The sequence below is a fragment of the Micromys minutus genome (genome assembly GCF_963924665.1).
Source record: "Micromys minutus genome assembly, chromosome: 1".
Lineage (NCBI taxonomy): Eukaryota > Metazoa > Chordata > Mammalia > Rodentia > Muridae > Micromys > Micromys minutus.
In genome coordinates this window covers 29,402,569-29,416,848 of record NC_137969.1, presented here as the reverse complement: position 1 = coordinate 29,416,848, position 14,280 = coordinate 29,402,569, and the positions used below count along the sequence as shown (strand labels likewise).

Below are 14,280 nucleotides of genomic sequence, written 5' to 3'. Positions count from 1 at the left end.
AGGCAGATGAGCCTGTATAGTTCACTTACTGAACGCTCTAAAACACTTAAAAATGCATAATAATGGTTTTTGATGGTGTTTACTTCTTAGGTTGGTGAATAGGAAAGTCCCACAAATGAAGATGAAGGTCTTCATCCTGGGGGTTGGCCACATACACAGATGGATTTACTTAGGAGGACTTAGCAAACTGTACGCTTAAGATTTGTCCAGGTTCCTATATGTATACAATGTAAAACTATTTCGATGGGTACATTGTAGGCAGGCTGACACAAACCTCACTATGCAACTCCCTGTAGCTTGGAATTGATGACTATCCTCCTGCTTTGGCCTCCCAGGTGCTGGAATTAAAAGCGTCTACCACAAGCACAACATGTTGTTTAGATCAGAAAGGCTGAGTATAGCTATTTTAAGAGCAGGATGCATTTTTCCCCCCAAAGAAATGTCTCAGATGTGAAGAGCTAGTGGCTCCCAAGATAAGAATCATCATAGAAAACTATTGAATAATATCCATCTGCTGCTGCTGGTGCAGCCTGTAATTCTAGCCCTCGGGAGGCTGAGGAACGACTGAGGATTCCAGGCCAGCCAGGGCTATACTCTGGAAGAGCTCACACTGTAGGGAAAACAAGAAAATAGTTGTGAAGTAATGTGTTAGATGTTCAGTGGCTGAAGAAGTGGGTAGATACACTCTGAACCAGAAATGGGAGGAGTGGGCTGACTGGTTGTATTTCACTAAGAAACACATTCTCATCGACTTTGCAACTTATTACAAAACAGCCCACTTTTTTTTTTTTGATTAAAATCTAATCTGGTGGTGGTAGAACAAGCCTTTAATCCCAGCATTGGGGAGGCAGAGGCAGGCTGCTCTCTGTGAGTTTGAGGTTAGGCTGGTCTACAAAGTTAGTTCCAAGACAGCCAGGGCTGTTACACAGAAACTCTGTTTTGAAGAAAAATAAACAAAGAATGGTTCTAGGCATGGCTTAGCAAGTCCTGTTACTTCTGAGTGTCCTACAAGACTTTAATCAAGGTATCAGACAGGATTGGAGTCCCAGCTTAAGATCCAAAAAAAATTTGCTTCCAAGTTCACAAGGCTCAGGCTGGGGTTATAGTTCTTTTGTGGAGTGAAGTCTACTCAGACATGGGTTTAAGTCAATAAAAATTTTTATTATCTGGTCATTGAGTACATTGTATATTCTATATCTCAGTGTAGCACCGGGTCTTTCTCAGGGCAAGCTTTTACCAAAAAAAGCCATGTTCTGGGTTGACACACTTCAGTTAACAGGAACAGTTAGCCAGAAGCAGAACTGCTGAAGACAAAAACAAAGCTAGAACTTTTTGGATTAGTCTTTGGTTCTATTTTGGCAGGTGGTGCTGTCTACGCACTGAGTTTTATGGCCTGAAGGATACTTTAATCAGAGAATCACTTGCGCTGAGGTCTGGGGCCCTGTTACAGTTCAGCAACAACACACCTGTTTAGCACATACAAGGTTTATTTTCCAACAATCCCCCCCCCCCCAAATTCCAAGTTCACATGCCTCCAAATTCTATTACTGGCAGGGAGTTAGCCTAAAGTGTCCCCCCAACTCATCTAAAATTCTCTTAGCAGCCTGTTTCAAAGAATGCAAACTGAGAAGACAGTAGGGAGCTTCTAGGAAGACAGAAGTAATGTCACCATGTCACAAAAGTGATTTCCCTTTTGCTGTGTTCTGTTGGCTAGAAACAAGTCACAATTCCTGCCCGAGGGCATGAGAACCAGGATCTGGGTATCAGAAGGAACCATCTTAGAGCTGGCCTGCCAAGTAGCAATTATCCATCTGCCCTTGGTCTGAGGATGTAGTAGAGGCAGTTGTGGTTTAATGAATATATTTGCATTCACCCAGATAATGGATTACGAATTTCACACATATTATTTTCTTGACGATAAACATAGTCAGAGCAGTAGTAGAAGGCAGCCATAAGTTGTAGTGATACATACCTATAATCCCAGCTCTTGTGTGCCTGAGACAAGAGGAAAACCAGCTCAAGGCTAGCTGGCTTATTATATAGGACGTATCAGGTCATTTAGCAGAGAAGTTTAGAGACCAAATCTGGGCCCTAGAGCCCATAAGACAGTAAGATGGGGGATATGGTCATCCCTGCCCTTCACAACCCATCTTCATGGCCTTCTTGCCAAGACCTTCCTAAGGCTCAAGAATCAAGCTTAGAGGAATCTTAAGCTAGTAAAAATTCTCTGTGGCCAAATGCCACAGAGTGTGTCAGGACAGTGATACTCCCTCTACTGCTGTCCTAGTTTACTCTTCTGTTGACATGGAAAGGACTGTCTTGTTTTGATTTGTCCACATACATATCGGGCACAAAGGAATTACAGTTTGTATCTTGGCGAGAAAATCATTTTGGGACTAAATTATATACATCAGCCTTTGGTACCAGAAACATTTAAGTTAGAACTTGTCAGGGAAATTAATGTACTGTTTTCATCATTTCTATGAATACAAGGATTCTCATAGAGAATCTCTTTGAGGTCTTAGAGCTACATATCATAATAACAGAGAGACAAAATACATCCAATGAAACACCCAACTTGGGACTGTGGATATGACTCAGAGACAGAGTACATAGTCTAGGTTCAAGGTCTCAACACAACAGCAGCATCAACAACAAAAGGAGTGGGGGAATCACCTAACTTCTCCAAACATACTCTCTGACAGGGTTTCTGTGTAGCTCTGGCCATCCTGGAACTAACTCTGAAGACCAGGTTGACCTTGAACCCAGAGATTCGCCTGCCTCTGTCTCCCAAATGCCGGGATTAAAGGTGTATTCCACCACTGTCTAGCTTTCTTTCTTCCTTTCTTTCTTCCTTCCTTCTTTCTTTCATTCTTTCTTCCTTCTGATGGGGTTTTATTATACTTATTATCAAGGCTGGGCTTTAATTCATAATCTTCCTGCCTTAGCCAACTAAGTATATGTTAGCATTATAGGCTTGAATCACCAAGTCAGATTTTGTTGAGGTAGGGTCTCTCTTATTTCTTGATCTTTAAAAAGTATTTCTATGGGACTTGTGGGGTGATTCAGGGGTAAAGTTACTTTCTGTCAAGTCCACATGGTAGAAGGAGATAGCACAAGGACCCATGTGGGTGGAACAAGAGAACTGGCTCCCGTGAGTTGTGCACACCACATAATGTAACTGTGCAAATACCAATACTAAAGAAATGTAAAACAATGTTTTAAATAAAAATAAAAAGAATCCCTAAGTCCCTCAGTTCTTACTTCATCATTATAAGACTTCAATAATATAGAAAATTTCATCACATATAGGGTGCTATGGTTTGGATCAGAAATGTTCCTGTATCAGTCAGGGTTCTCTAGAGTCACAGAATTTATGGGTAGTCTCTATATAGTAAGAGAATTTGCTGGTGACTTACAGTCTGTAGTCCAACCCCCCAACAATGGTCGGCAGCAGCTGTGAATGGAAGTCCAAAGATCTAGCAGATGCTCAGTCCCGTAAGGCAAGAAGGCAAAGAGAGAGGGCCTTCCTTCTTCCTATGTCTTTGTGCTGGTCTCCAACAGAAGGTGTGTCCCGGATTAAAGGTGTGTATCCCCACCCTGGTATCTAGGATTTGCTTTGTCCCACATGACAATGAGCTCAGAGATCTCCTTGCCTTAGTCTCCTGGGATTCATAGCCACTAAGCCTCAAGATCTCCATACCAAGATCCAGGTCAGGGGAGCTGCAGTGAGCTGGTTGTCACCCGTGTTGTGTGTGGGTGAGTTTGTTGTTCCCCTTTCCCTTCACCCCTTTCCTCCCGCAGGCGCTGCTGCAGTGGCTGCTCCCTGGGCCGTAGGAAATGAGTGATAACGAAGAAGACATAGTTGACATCGAGGTGGAGAGCGACAAAGAGGAACCGAGGTTTCAATCTGCGACTGACAAACGGGCTCACCATAATGCACTGGAGCGAAAACGTAGGGACCACATTAAAAACAGCTTTCGCAGTTTGCGGGACTCAGTCCCATCACTCCAAGGAGAGAATGCATCCCGGGTCCAAATCCTAGACAAAGCAGCAGAGTATATCCAGTATATGCGAAGGAAAAACTATACGCACCAGCAAGACATTGATGACCTCAAGCGTCAGAATGCTCTTCTAGAGCAACAAGTCCGTGCACTGGAGAAGGCAAGATCATGTGCCCAACTGCAGACCAACTGTCCCTCCTCGGACAACAGCCTCTACACCAACGCCAAGGGCGGCACCATCTCTGCCTTCGATGGGGGTTCAGACTCCAACTCAGAGTCAGAGCCTGAAGAGCCCCAGAACAGGAAGAAACTCCGGATGGAGGCCAGCTAAGCCACGCGGAGCAGGCCAGCAATAAAACTGTCGACTCTCCGTTGGTTGTATCCTCCTTCAGTTCATCATTAGAACCCTCAAAACCAATGAGAAGTCTCTTTATTTCCCTTTTCTCTTTATTCATTGTTATTTTACATAGAAGCTCTTAGACAACAACTCATCCCCTGCCCCGTGTCCACTATTTTTGAATGTATGCCCTTCAGGGGTTCCTGTCCCCACCAGAAAATTTAAACCAAAACACCCTAACTTGGCAGCTCTTTCTGTGGAGGACACACGGCCGGCCGGACCTCTGAGTACACGGTGTCCTGCCCACCCTACCAGCCCCTCCAGCCCTCAGAGCGCGAGCCTCGAGGACGCCTGCTCTGCTCGGCTCTCCTCCCAGCCCCCTCACCTCTGCTTGGTGGACCTTGTGAGTCTAAGCTGCTCTACTTAGACAAGATGACCAGATTGGAGCAATCAGAACTAACCCCCTTTCCTTTGTAAGGATTGCTTTTTGGAAAAGCTGTCTGTCCTGTTGAAAGACCAGATTCTTGAAGAAGTTTGTGTGGTAGAAAAGGAAAGGTGGGACAGCAATGCAGCACCCTTGGCGACGGTTACTCTTCAGCTGTGTAAGCCTGCCTGGCCAGCCTTCCAGAAGGCCACACGACTGGTATGTATATGCAGTGGAACGGCTCCCAGGACTGGGGGTGGCTACTGTGGGTAGGGCTGGGAGGGAGTTCTAGGTGGGGTAGAGGTTTTGTATTAAGAGCCCGTGATGGAGTTGTGATATTTATTTCCTGCTGCTGAAATTTGAATCTGAATGAAATGCCCCTATTTCTGAAGATGTCGATATTGTAAAGGGACAGATCATGAAGTAATGATCAAATCTCTTTCTGTGTGTATTTCTAAGAAACAGAACCAACTATTTTGTATGTAAATACCAAGAGCAACTTAACCGGTGTTAAACCCACAGCCCAGTCCAACCTCCCTCCCCATTTCTTTCCTCTTGGCCTGGAACTTGTCGCCACTGTGTGATCCTACCCCGGCTCTGGCTGTGGTCAGCAGATCCCAGTGAAGGGTTTCTTGTCATTAGGCTTCATTTCTTTGTCTTTTTCCTACTCTGTTGCCAGCATTTGCCAATTTCAAGACTTTGTAGTCTCAGTCTGTGTTTGATTCCATTCCATGGAAATAAAAAGTATGTTGTACATACTGCCCAAGAATTGTCTTGCAAATTAAGGCTTCCCCCTTTACTATAAGGATATAAATAAAGACTTATTTTATCCTTAAAAAAAAAAAAAAAAAAAGATCCAGGTCAGAAACTTGTATCTCCAAGCCTCAAGATCAGATCACAGGTGATCCTTCCAATTCTGGATTGTGGTTCATTCCAGTTATAGTCAAGTTGACAACCAGGAATAGCCACTTAGAATCCATCCCTTCTCAACTTGACACAAATAATATCTCATGTCCATATGAAACAATGACAAGGTCATGAATATGCCTAACATGATATAATTATTCCTCGTACAATCACAAATGCATTTGTAAATTACAATGGGGCAATGTCCCTTGGGAACATTCTTTTAGCATCTCAACTTAGATACCAATTGATGTTACAAATGTATTCTTAACAAAATAATACAGAAGCATTCATATAATTGCTTTCATAATTCATATAAAAGCATTCTGCAACTGGTTACTCAGCCTTAGCTGGTATTTATAACTACCTTCCTCTACTACCCATTCTGTATTTCCTCTACCCTCTGCAGGCACCTCAGCAGAGGTCTTGGCTTTTTTCCTGGTGGAGTGACTCCATGACTCTTCATTCCTGATGGGTCTGTGTCCTTTGTCATCCTGCTTGGATCAGGCTGTTGTAGTTTCCCATTGATTTTAATCAGAGGACATGGTAGTACTAAGAGATGTCCTAAGGGCTCTGCACTCCAGACATAATTCTTCTTACCTCCATTCTGGAGAGGCACTTCAACCCCCCCCCCCCCACCGTGTGGAGAGGTAATCTGGATCTATCACCCCTCCTAACACTGTTATTCCTTTCTTAGCCTATTGGTTTAAGGGTATTAGACACCTAAAATGACCAGGAAGGAAGTCTGAGCTTCCAGTTCAATGCAATGTTTGTTGTGGCTCCTGGTAGGAGCACTCCCACCTCTGGAACCAAAATTTCTGGGCCAACAGAACCTAGAGTTGTGGGAGCAGGAAGCAAAAATTTTCCTAGAGGGTCACTAGAAGTGATAGTGAGTGGAACTATTCCCTTTCCCACCCCTTGATTCCTGGACCCATGGATCCTGGTTAAGGGAGAAACTGTACCATATATTGGATGCTGATTCAAAGCATATACTGCCTTCTGAAGAACTCTGCCCCAGCCCTCCATGCTGCTGCCACCTAATTGGCACTGTAACTGCGTCTTCAAAAGGCCATTCCATCTTACTATCAGACCAGCTGCTTCAGAATGATGGGGAACATGGTAAGATCAGTGAATCCCATGATCATGGACCCACTATTGCACTTCTCTGGCTGTGAAATTAGTTCCTTGGTCCAAAGCAATACTGTGTGGAATAGCATGATGATGGATAAGGCATTCTGTAAGTCCACAGATGGCGGTTTTGACAGAAGCATTACATACAGGAAAGACAAATCCATACAGTAAGAACAAAATGTTGTCCTTTCCACAGAAGAAGTGGTCCAATGTAGCCAACCTGCCACCAGGTTGCTGGCTGGTCACCTTGAAGAATGGTGCCATATCTGGGGCTCGGTGTTGGCCTCTGATGTTAGCAGATCTGGCATTCAGCAGCAGCCTTGGTGAGTGGGTGTCCATGTTGCTGAGCTCAAGCAAAACCTCCATCTCGGCCACCATGGCCACTTTGTTCATGTGCCCATTGAGTAATGACAGGGATGGCTGGGGAAAGAGGTTGGCCATCTACAGAACAGGTCATCTTACCCACTTGATTATTGAACTCCTCCTCAGCTGAAGTCACCTTTTGGTGAGCATTTACATTGGACACAAATATCTTCACATCCTTTGCCCATTTTGAGAGATCTATCCTCATACTTCTTCCCCAGATGTCCTTCTCACCAATTTTCCAGACATGATCTTTCCAAGTCCCTGACCATCCAGCCAATTCATTGGCTACAGCCCACGAGTCAGTGAACAATCGTACATCTGGCCATGTCTTCTTCCAAACTGTAATACCATATGTACTGCTCGAAGTTCTGCCCACTGTGAAGATTTGCCTTCACCTGTATCTTTCAGGGTTGTCCCTGAAAAGGGTTGTAATGCAGCAGCTGTCAACTTCTGGGTGGTACCTGCATAATGTGCAGAGCCGTCAGTAAACCAGGTCCTAGTCTTCTCTTCTTCAGTCAGCTGGTCATAAAGAACACCCCCTGAGGCTATAGGCGCATGCTTGGCAGCAGATGGCATTGCAGCAGGAGTAGAAGACAGGAATTTGAGCATCTTCTTCATGTAACTTGTTTGTGCATTCAGGATCTGCCTGGGCCCGATCACATATGTACCACTTCCATTTGATAATAGACTGCTGCTGTGCATGTCCTACTTTATGACTTGCAGGGTCTGATAGCACCCGGCTCATAATGGGCAGTTCAGGTCGAGTGGTAACTAACTTGGTGTTCTATTGTCAAACATTTAGTTTCCACTAAAGCCCAATAGCAGGCCAAGAGCTGTTTTTCAAATGGAGAATAGTTGTCTGTAGATAATAGTAGAGCTTTGCTCCAAAATCCCAAACGTCTCTTCTGTGATTCACCTACAGGTATCTGTCCGAGGCTCCAAACAGCATCCCTATCTGCCACCGACAACTCAAGGACTGTCGGGTCTGCTAGATCGTAATGGTCGAAAGGGTAGAGCGGTCTGCACAGCAGCCTGGACTTGTTGAAGAGCCTTCTCTTGTTCCAGGCCCCACACAAAGCTGTCAGTTTCAAGGTCATCTGGGACAAACCCCAAAGGCCATGTGCTAGAATCATGGATGCCATGATGATATATTGGCAGGGGTGCGGTGGGAGGGGAAACCTTAGGGCATGAGGCATAGTGGGTATGTCCTGAAGACATGCATCTTGCTTCCAGTGACATAACCCTTCTTCCTGTCCTCCTGTTCTTTCCTCTTCTATTCTCTCCTCTCTCTCTCTCTCTCTCTCTCTCTCTCTCTCTCTCTCTCTCTCTCTCTCTCTCTTCCTACTTCCTGGCTTTTGCAAGCTGACTATTTCTCTTCCACAAGTGCACCTCACTTTATCCTCAACACAAAGCCAGAAATGGAACCAAATAACGATGCCCTGCCCTCTAGTAAATTGATATTCTCAGACCGTTTGTCACAGTGACAGAATGCAGGCAACCAACAGGTGCCCAAAAATGTTAGTGGAGAGGAAGGAGAGGGAGAAAGAAAGAAAAGAATAAAGGGGGAAGGGAGAAAGGGAAGAAAAAGAGAAAGGTATAAGGAAGTTTCAAGCAAATGAGGGAGGAAGAAAGCAAGGGGTGGAGGACAGTATCCATGCATTCCTTTTATCTGTCCCCTTTTCTAAATCAGAACAATAAGGAATGTGAGATCCCACAGGAGGCATCTTTGAGATAACACACATCCAACTGAAAAATAATTAAAAAGCCAATTTAACAGGTGAAGCCTCAAGCCAGGTACCAACTGCACACAAATACAGAGGAATTTCTTGGGCTGTATTTTCTCCAAATGAGAACAGCAGCTAACATAACTGAAAGGGCAAATATTTCAGTTGACAAAGGAGGGGGGCACCCAAGACCAAGTGTAAGGGTAATTAGCTGTCAAGTTGGGGTGAGAAAATCAGCATAGCACAAGGTGTGGGGGCCTGAGTCCTGCCTGGCTTGGAAGATTGACTCACCACAGTGAATCACTTTTTCTTTCCTTTGCTCTTCTTCCAGCAAGTTTGTACAGAGCACTAACTGTTACTGAGGTTAACTCCTGTGTGGCTCACTCCATTTTTCATGTTTTTCCCTCTAGTTCACCATACATAGTTCCTTGCTCAGTGCTATCCTTTGGATCTGGAAGCCCAACCCCTGCCAAGGACCTATGTATTGTAGATTTTGTGCTCAGCTAATGTCACTATTGAGAGGTGGTAAGCCTCTAAGATTGACAGCCTACTAGGAGGTGTGGATGTCATTTAGAATGGGTCTTAAAGGGGATTATGGAATTTCATGGCCACAAGGACCTTTTGCTCTGTATATACGCCTACAAAGATATGTTACCATATGCTCAAAGCAAAAAGGTAAATTAGCTTTGACCAAAACTATGGGTTGAAACAAGTTTTTTCTCTATATAAGTAGATTTGTATTTTGGATAATAGCTGAAACCGGACTAATGCATTTACAGTTTAGGTATTTGAATAGTATTTATTAGTCCTCTAGTGATAGAAGCAAGTCATTATAAAACATAGGGGATTAAGCACTAATAGTAACTTGTTACAACGTCAATGGGTTCCAGTTAGATGGTTCAGGCTTAGGATCTTTCAGATAGATACAATCAGATAGATGACAATTGTGAATACAGTCATCTGGAAGTGTTCTCCTTTGATTTATGTTATTGTGATAAAATACTTTGACCAAAAACAACTTGGAGAGGAAAGGGTAGATTTGGATTACACTTCCAGGACATAAACCATCATTGAGTGAAGTCAGGTCAAGGAGTTCAAGCAGGAACTAAAGAAAAAACCATGAAGGAATGCTACTTACTGGCTTGCTCTCTGGCTTTTGCTCATCTAGCTTTCTCATTGCACAGGCCTACCTGTCTAGGGATGGACCCTCCCACATTAATCATTATTAAAGACAATTTCTCATATATATGGCCATAGGCCAGTTTGATTGCATCTTCAGTTCAAGTGATTTGCCAAGTGATTCTAGATTGTATTAGGTTGACAGTGATGACTACCCAGAACAGAACTTGACTGGAATGAGATCTTGTATAAAACAAAGAAATAATTTTTTTAAAAAAGAGGGTAAAAGAAGAAGAGTGGGGGTTGGGGGGAGAGAAGAGGGGAAGAAGTGTGTGTGTGGGGGGGTGGTAATGGTGAAGAACAAGGAGGGTTAAAAAGAGCAGAAGAATTCCAGAGACATGGTTTAGGTAACATCTGTATTACTTACTTTCCTCATCACTGTGATAAAAATATCTCCCAGAACTTAAAGAAGAAAATACTTATTTTGGTTCATGGTTTGGCTCCGGTTTCTTGACTACACACACTTGGGCAGATGTCATGAAAGACACAACCCTGGTGACCCACTTCTTTAACTAGGTTCAACTTACTCAAGTTTTGGAATCTTCCAAAAATAATGGCATCTGTAGATTTTCCTGAAGCTGGGCGGGGCGAGGGAGGTAGAGAAGACGGAGAGGTCGGTGGTGACTTGGAGCTTCCCAAGGACCAGCTAGATCCAGGTGGGATTGATTGGTGTTAAAAAGCTATGAACATTAAGGATTTTATAGGTCTAATATCTCATGTAGAAGGGCAGTTTGTATCTTTGTCTATTTGATGTAATCTTGTTGTGTAGAGGGTTTGTGGATTGAGAGTTGGATAAATAAACCTGTATGAAAAGCTATCGGGCTGTAGAGTTGTGTTTGTGGGATTTTGGGGTAGAGAAACACCCTGGGACAGGGGCAGAGAACAGGCGGTAGAAAACCACCAAGGGAAGGGAGTTGTGCAGACAAATTGGGCTGTGGAGACTCAGACAGGGCGCCAGACGTGCGCGAGGCTCTGTGTCAGGGAAAACCTCAGGGCTGGTAAAGAGATAAGCATTTTTATTTTTTAATATTTACTGCAACAGGCATCAGATGGAAATGAAGCACCAACACAAGAGCCTGTGAGGCATTTAATTGAAAAAACTTTTTTTTTTTTTAGTGGTTTTATTTGTTTGTTTTACTTATTGGGGAATGTGTCTCTAGGATGGTCAGGGGCCATCACTACACAACATGGTTTTTAACACAGTTCTCAGAATTGTTCATCACGCCTGGGGGTAGTGGAGGAGTAGAAAAGGGGCAGATATGCAGGCCTTCCAAGACATGTCCTGTTTGGAAGGCCAGGCCCACTGTAGCTGGGGAGTGTGGCTTTGCTACCTGGCTAGTACAGCTACATTCAGCCATAGTTCTTGTCTCGTCAAGGAGCTCATTGTTCTTGAATAATAGCTGCTCATCTGGAGGCCTCTTCAGGATGCCCTCAACTATGTGCTTGAGCTCCAAAACTGTCCTTGACTCCTTGGCCTCAGTGAAGATGGTGGTCTTCTTGTACCAGATCATGCGAAACACATATCCCGTGGCTGCTCCTGCCATGGTCCTCCAGACCATATCTGATGGCTTCTCTGGTTGTCCTCAGCAGAAATGATCTCTCAGTGTCCTTGGGGCCTTGGCACAAGTTGGAGTGCCTAAATGTTTTAAAATGAAAAAGTCCAGCTATTTGACCAATGAAGACTCAGGAGGTAGATGCTGGAGGGAGGGGGGACCCTGCTAGCTCAGAGAGGCAGAGAGAACATGCAGCTGACCTCCTACACCACTGATGTCCTGAAAAGACTTTTTAAAACTTGTATTATGTGCATGGATGTTTTGCCATCCATTTTCATTCCTGGTACCCACTGGGGCAAGAAGAGGCCATCAGATCCCCTGCAACTGGAGTTACAGACAATTGGGATCCACCCTGTGGGTTCCAGAAGTCAAAGTGAGGCCTCTGGAAGAGCAGCCCAAGCTCTTAACCTCTGAGCCATCTTCCCAGCTCACAGCAAGGCATGTTGATCATTGCGCTGGAATGTCTAGTGTACAGAGGTCAGGGTGCTGTTAAATATCCTAGAACACGCAGCCCAGCCTCTACCATGGAGCTGTCTGTCTAATAAATCTGAACAGTGTTAAGAGTGAAGAGCCTTAGGACCCTCTGAGTTTTGACATGGTGGCTGAGGTGGCTTGGGCCTGTGGCAGTCAGTTTTAGCATCATTATACTCTGTTCACTTGCCAATAGCAACTTAAAGGAAGGAGAATTCATTTCATTTCCCGGTTTTAGAGCTTTCAGATCATAGTCTTGGCTTCCTGGGCGAGGCAGAATGTCCCGGCAGCAGTAGTGTGTGGTGGGAGTAAAGCAGACCTGGGGACCAGATGTAGCCCTCAAAACCATCCTCCTAGTAGCCTGCTTCCTCACACCAGACCACAGCTCTCTTTGCAAAGTTTCCACCACATCCACAAATAGCCTTACCAGCTGGGGACAAAGCATCCAACCCCTGAACCTGTGGGGAACATTTTATATCCAAACTACCAGACCCCAAAAGGGTAAAAGTGGGTACTGCCAGACTTCTCAAGCAGTAGGCTCTAGAACTCATACGGTATCACTTCTTCCATGTTTTAGACCGAAGTAAGTTAAAGCAGGGTATGGCGATACATGCCTGTAGTTCTAGAACATGGGAAGCAGATGCAGGAGGATTGACATAAGTTCAAGACCAATGTGGTTCATATAGCAAGCTCCAGACCAAGACTAATAAGACCTTGTCGCAAAACACACCAACACACACACACACACACACACACACACACACACACACACCAACACACACACACACCAACACACACACACACACACACACACACACACCAACACACCAACACACACACACACCAACACACACACACACACACACACACACACACACACACACCAACACACCAACACACACACACACACACACACCAACACACACACACACACACACCAACACACACACATATACATAGTGAATGTGGGCATTTGTGCAGGTCAAAACATGTCTCCCTTTACTATGTGGGCTTCAGGACTGAACACAGGCTCTCTCTCAGGTTTGGTAGCAGATACAATTACCCTCTGAGCCATCTCCCTGGCTCCACATCCAGATTTCTACATGGGCACTTGGGATCGAACTCAGGTCCTCATGCTTCCTAGCAAGCACATTTCTACCGAAGTAATTTCCCAAACCACATAAGGCCAGTCATGATTCAAAGGAGAGGGGAATTAGCTCTCTTCCCCACACCATCTCTTTTCTCTCTCTATGAATGCTTGGCGGCATTTTTATTTGCAATCTAGCAAAGCCAGGGAGACTACTGAGGGAGGGGGGTTCATGTGAGAGGTGACAAGTGTAAAGAAGTCCCCCTCAGGAGGAGTAACTAATTGTAAAGTGTTACATAAAGACGGGGTTTCATAATCCACTCCGTCCCTGGTCAGCAACTGTTGTCCCCAGCAGTTTTCCATCAAGCCAGGCTTTCTGTCAATAGGCCTCTGATCAGCATCTCCCCAACCTCCCCCCTGCCCTCTGCTGAGTCCATCAAAGCTTTTGCTGATTCTAGAAGAATCCAGAGAATGAACACTGAGCCTCTAACAGCAAAGCAGCTGCTCCACATTCTCTGATGCTCTCCCAACCCCTGGCTTTAGCGAGAAGACCGAGTTCAACGATTAAGAAGGCCAGGCTTCCCGGCTTCTGGTAGAAGGCTTGATTTGAAGGCAGCTGGTTATCCTCTCATTCAAATCCACAAAGAGCAGTTGCCTTGTTTCCTGTCGCTGGTCTGTGAACAGCACAGAGGTTAAAACTGAGCCATTGGAGTTACCATGTGTTAGGAATCAGAGGGCAGCAGCATGAGGCAATGAGGAATCTTAATAAACAGGAAATCCAAGTCTCTCATTTATGAACGAAGAAACTGACCTGCAGGGAGAGGATGGGACTTGCTCAGGGTGGCCTGGCTGCTGAGTGGGCATTGACGGTGAAGTCTCCCTTCCACGGGTCCCTGTCTGCTGCGTGCAGCCTGGAAGTGCTGTTCAGACCACCCATCAGAGTGACAGCTGGCGCATTCTATTCTCTCCATAACTATTAGTGTGGGGCAACAGAAGCAAGAAGGGGAGACAGTAGGCAGGGGCAGGAAGAGCCATGTGAAGACAAGATAAACATTTAACTTTGGTTTTCAAATTCGCTATCATTGTGCATTTTCCACA

At 44.9% G+C, this 14,280-nt stretch overlaps 2 protein-coding genes across 2 annotated transcripts; one reads left to right on the top strand and one right to left on the bottom strand.

Annotated features, from left to right (window-relative positions):
- Positions 1 to 3,840: 3,840 nt before the first annotated feature.
- Positions 3,841 to 4,335, top strand: LOC308434006 (protein max-like; the record flags this gene model as incomplete). The annotated part of the gene is made up of 1 exon (XM_080934175.1): positions 3,841 to 4,335. One exon carries the CDS (start codon positions 3,841 to 3,843, stop codon positions 4,333 to 4,335), a length of 495 nt encoding a protein of 164 aa, XP_080790301.1.
- A 6,914-nt stretch (positions 4,336 to 11,249) lies between these two features.
- On the bottom strand, positions 11,250 to 11,615 carry LOC308422215 (elongin-B-like; the record flags this gene model as incomplete). Its single annotated transcript, XM_080918710.1, has 1 exon — positions 11,250 to 11,615. One exon carries the CDS (start codon positions 11,613 to 11,615, stop codon positions 11,250 to 11,252), a length of 366 nt encoding a protein of 121 aa, XP_080774836.1.
- Positions 11,616 to 14,280: the final 2,665 nt, after the last annotated feature.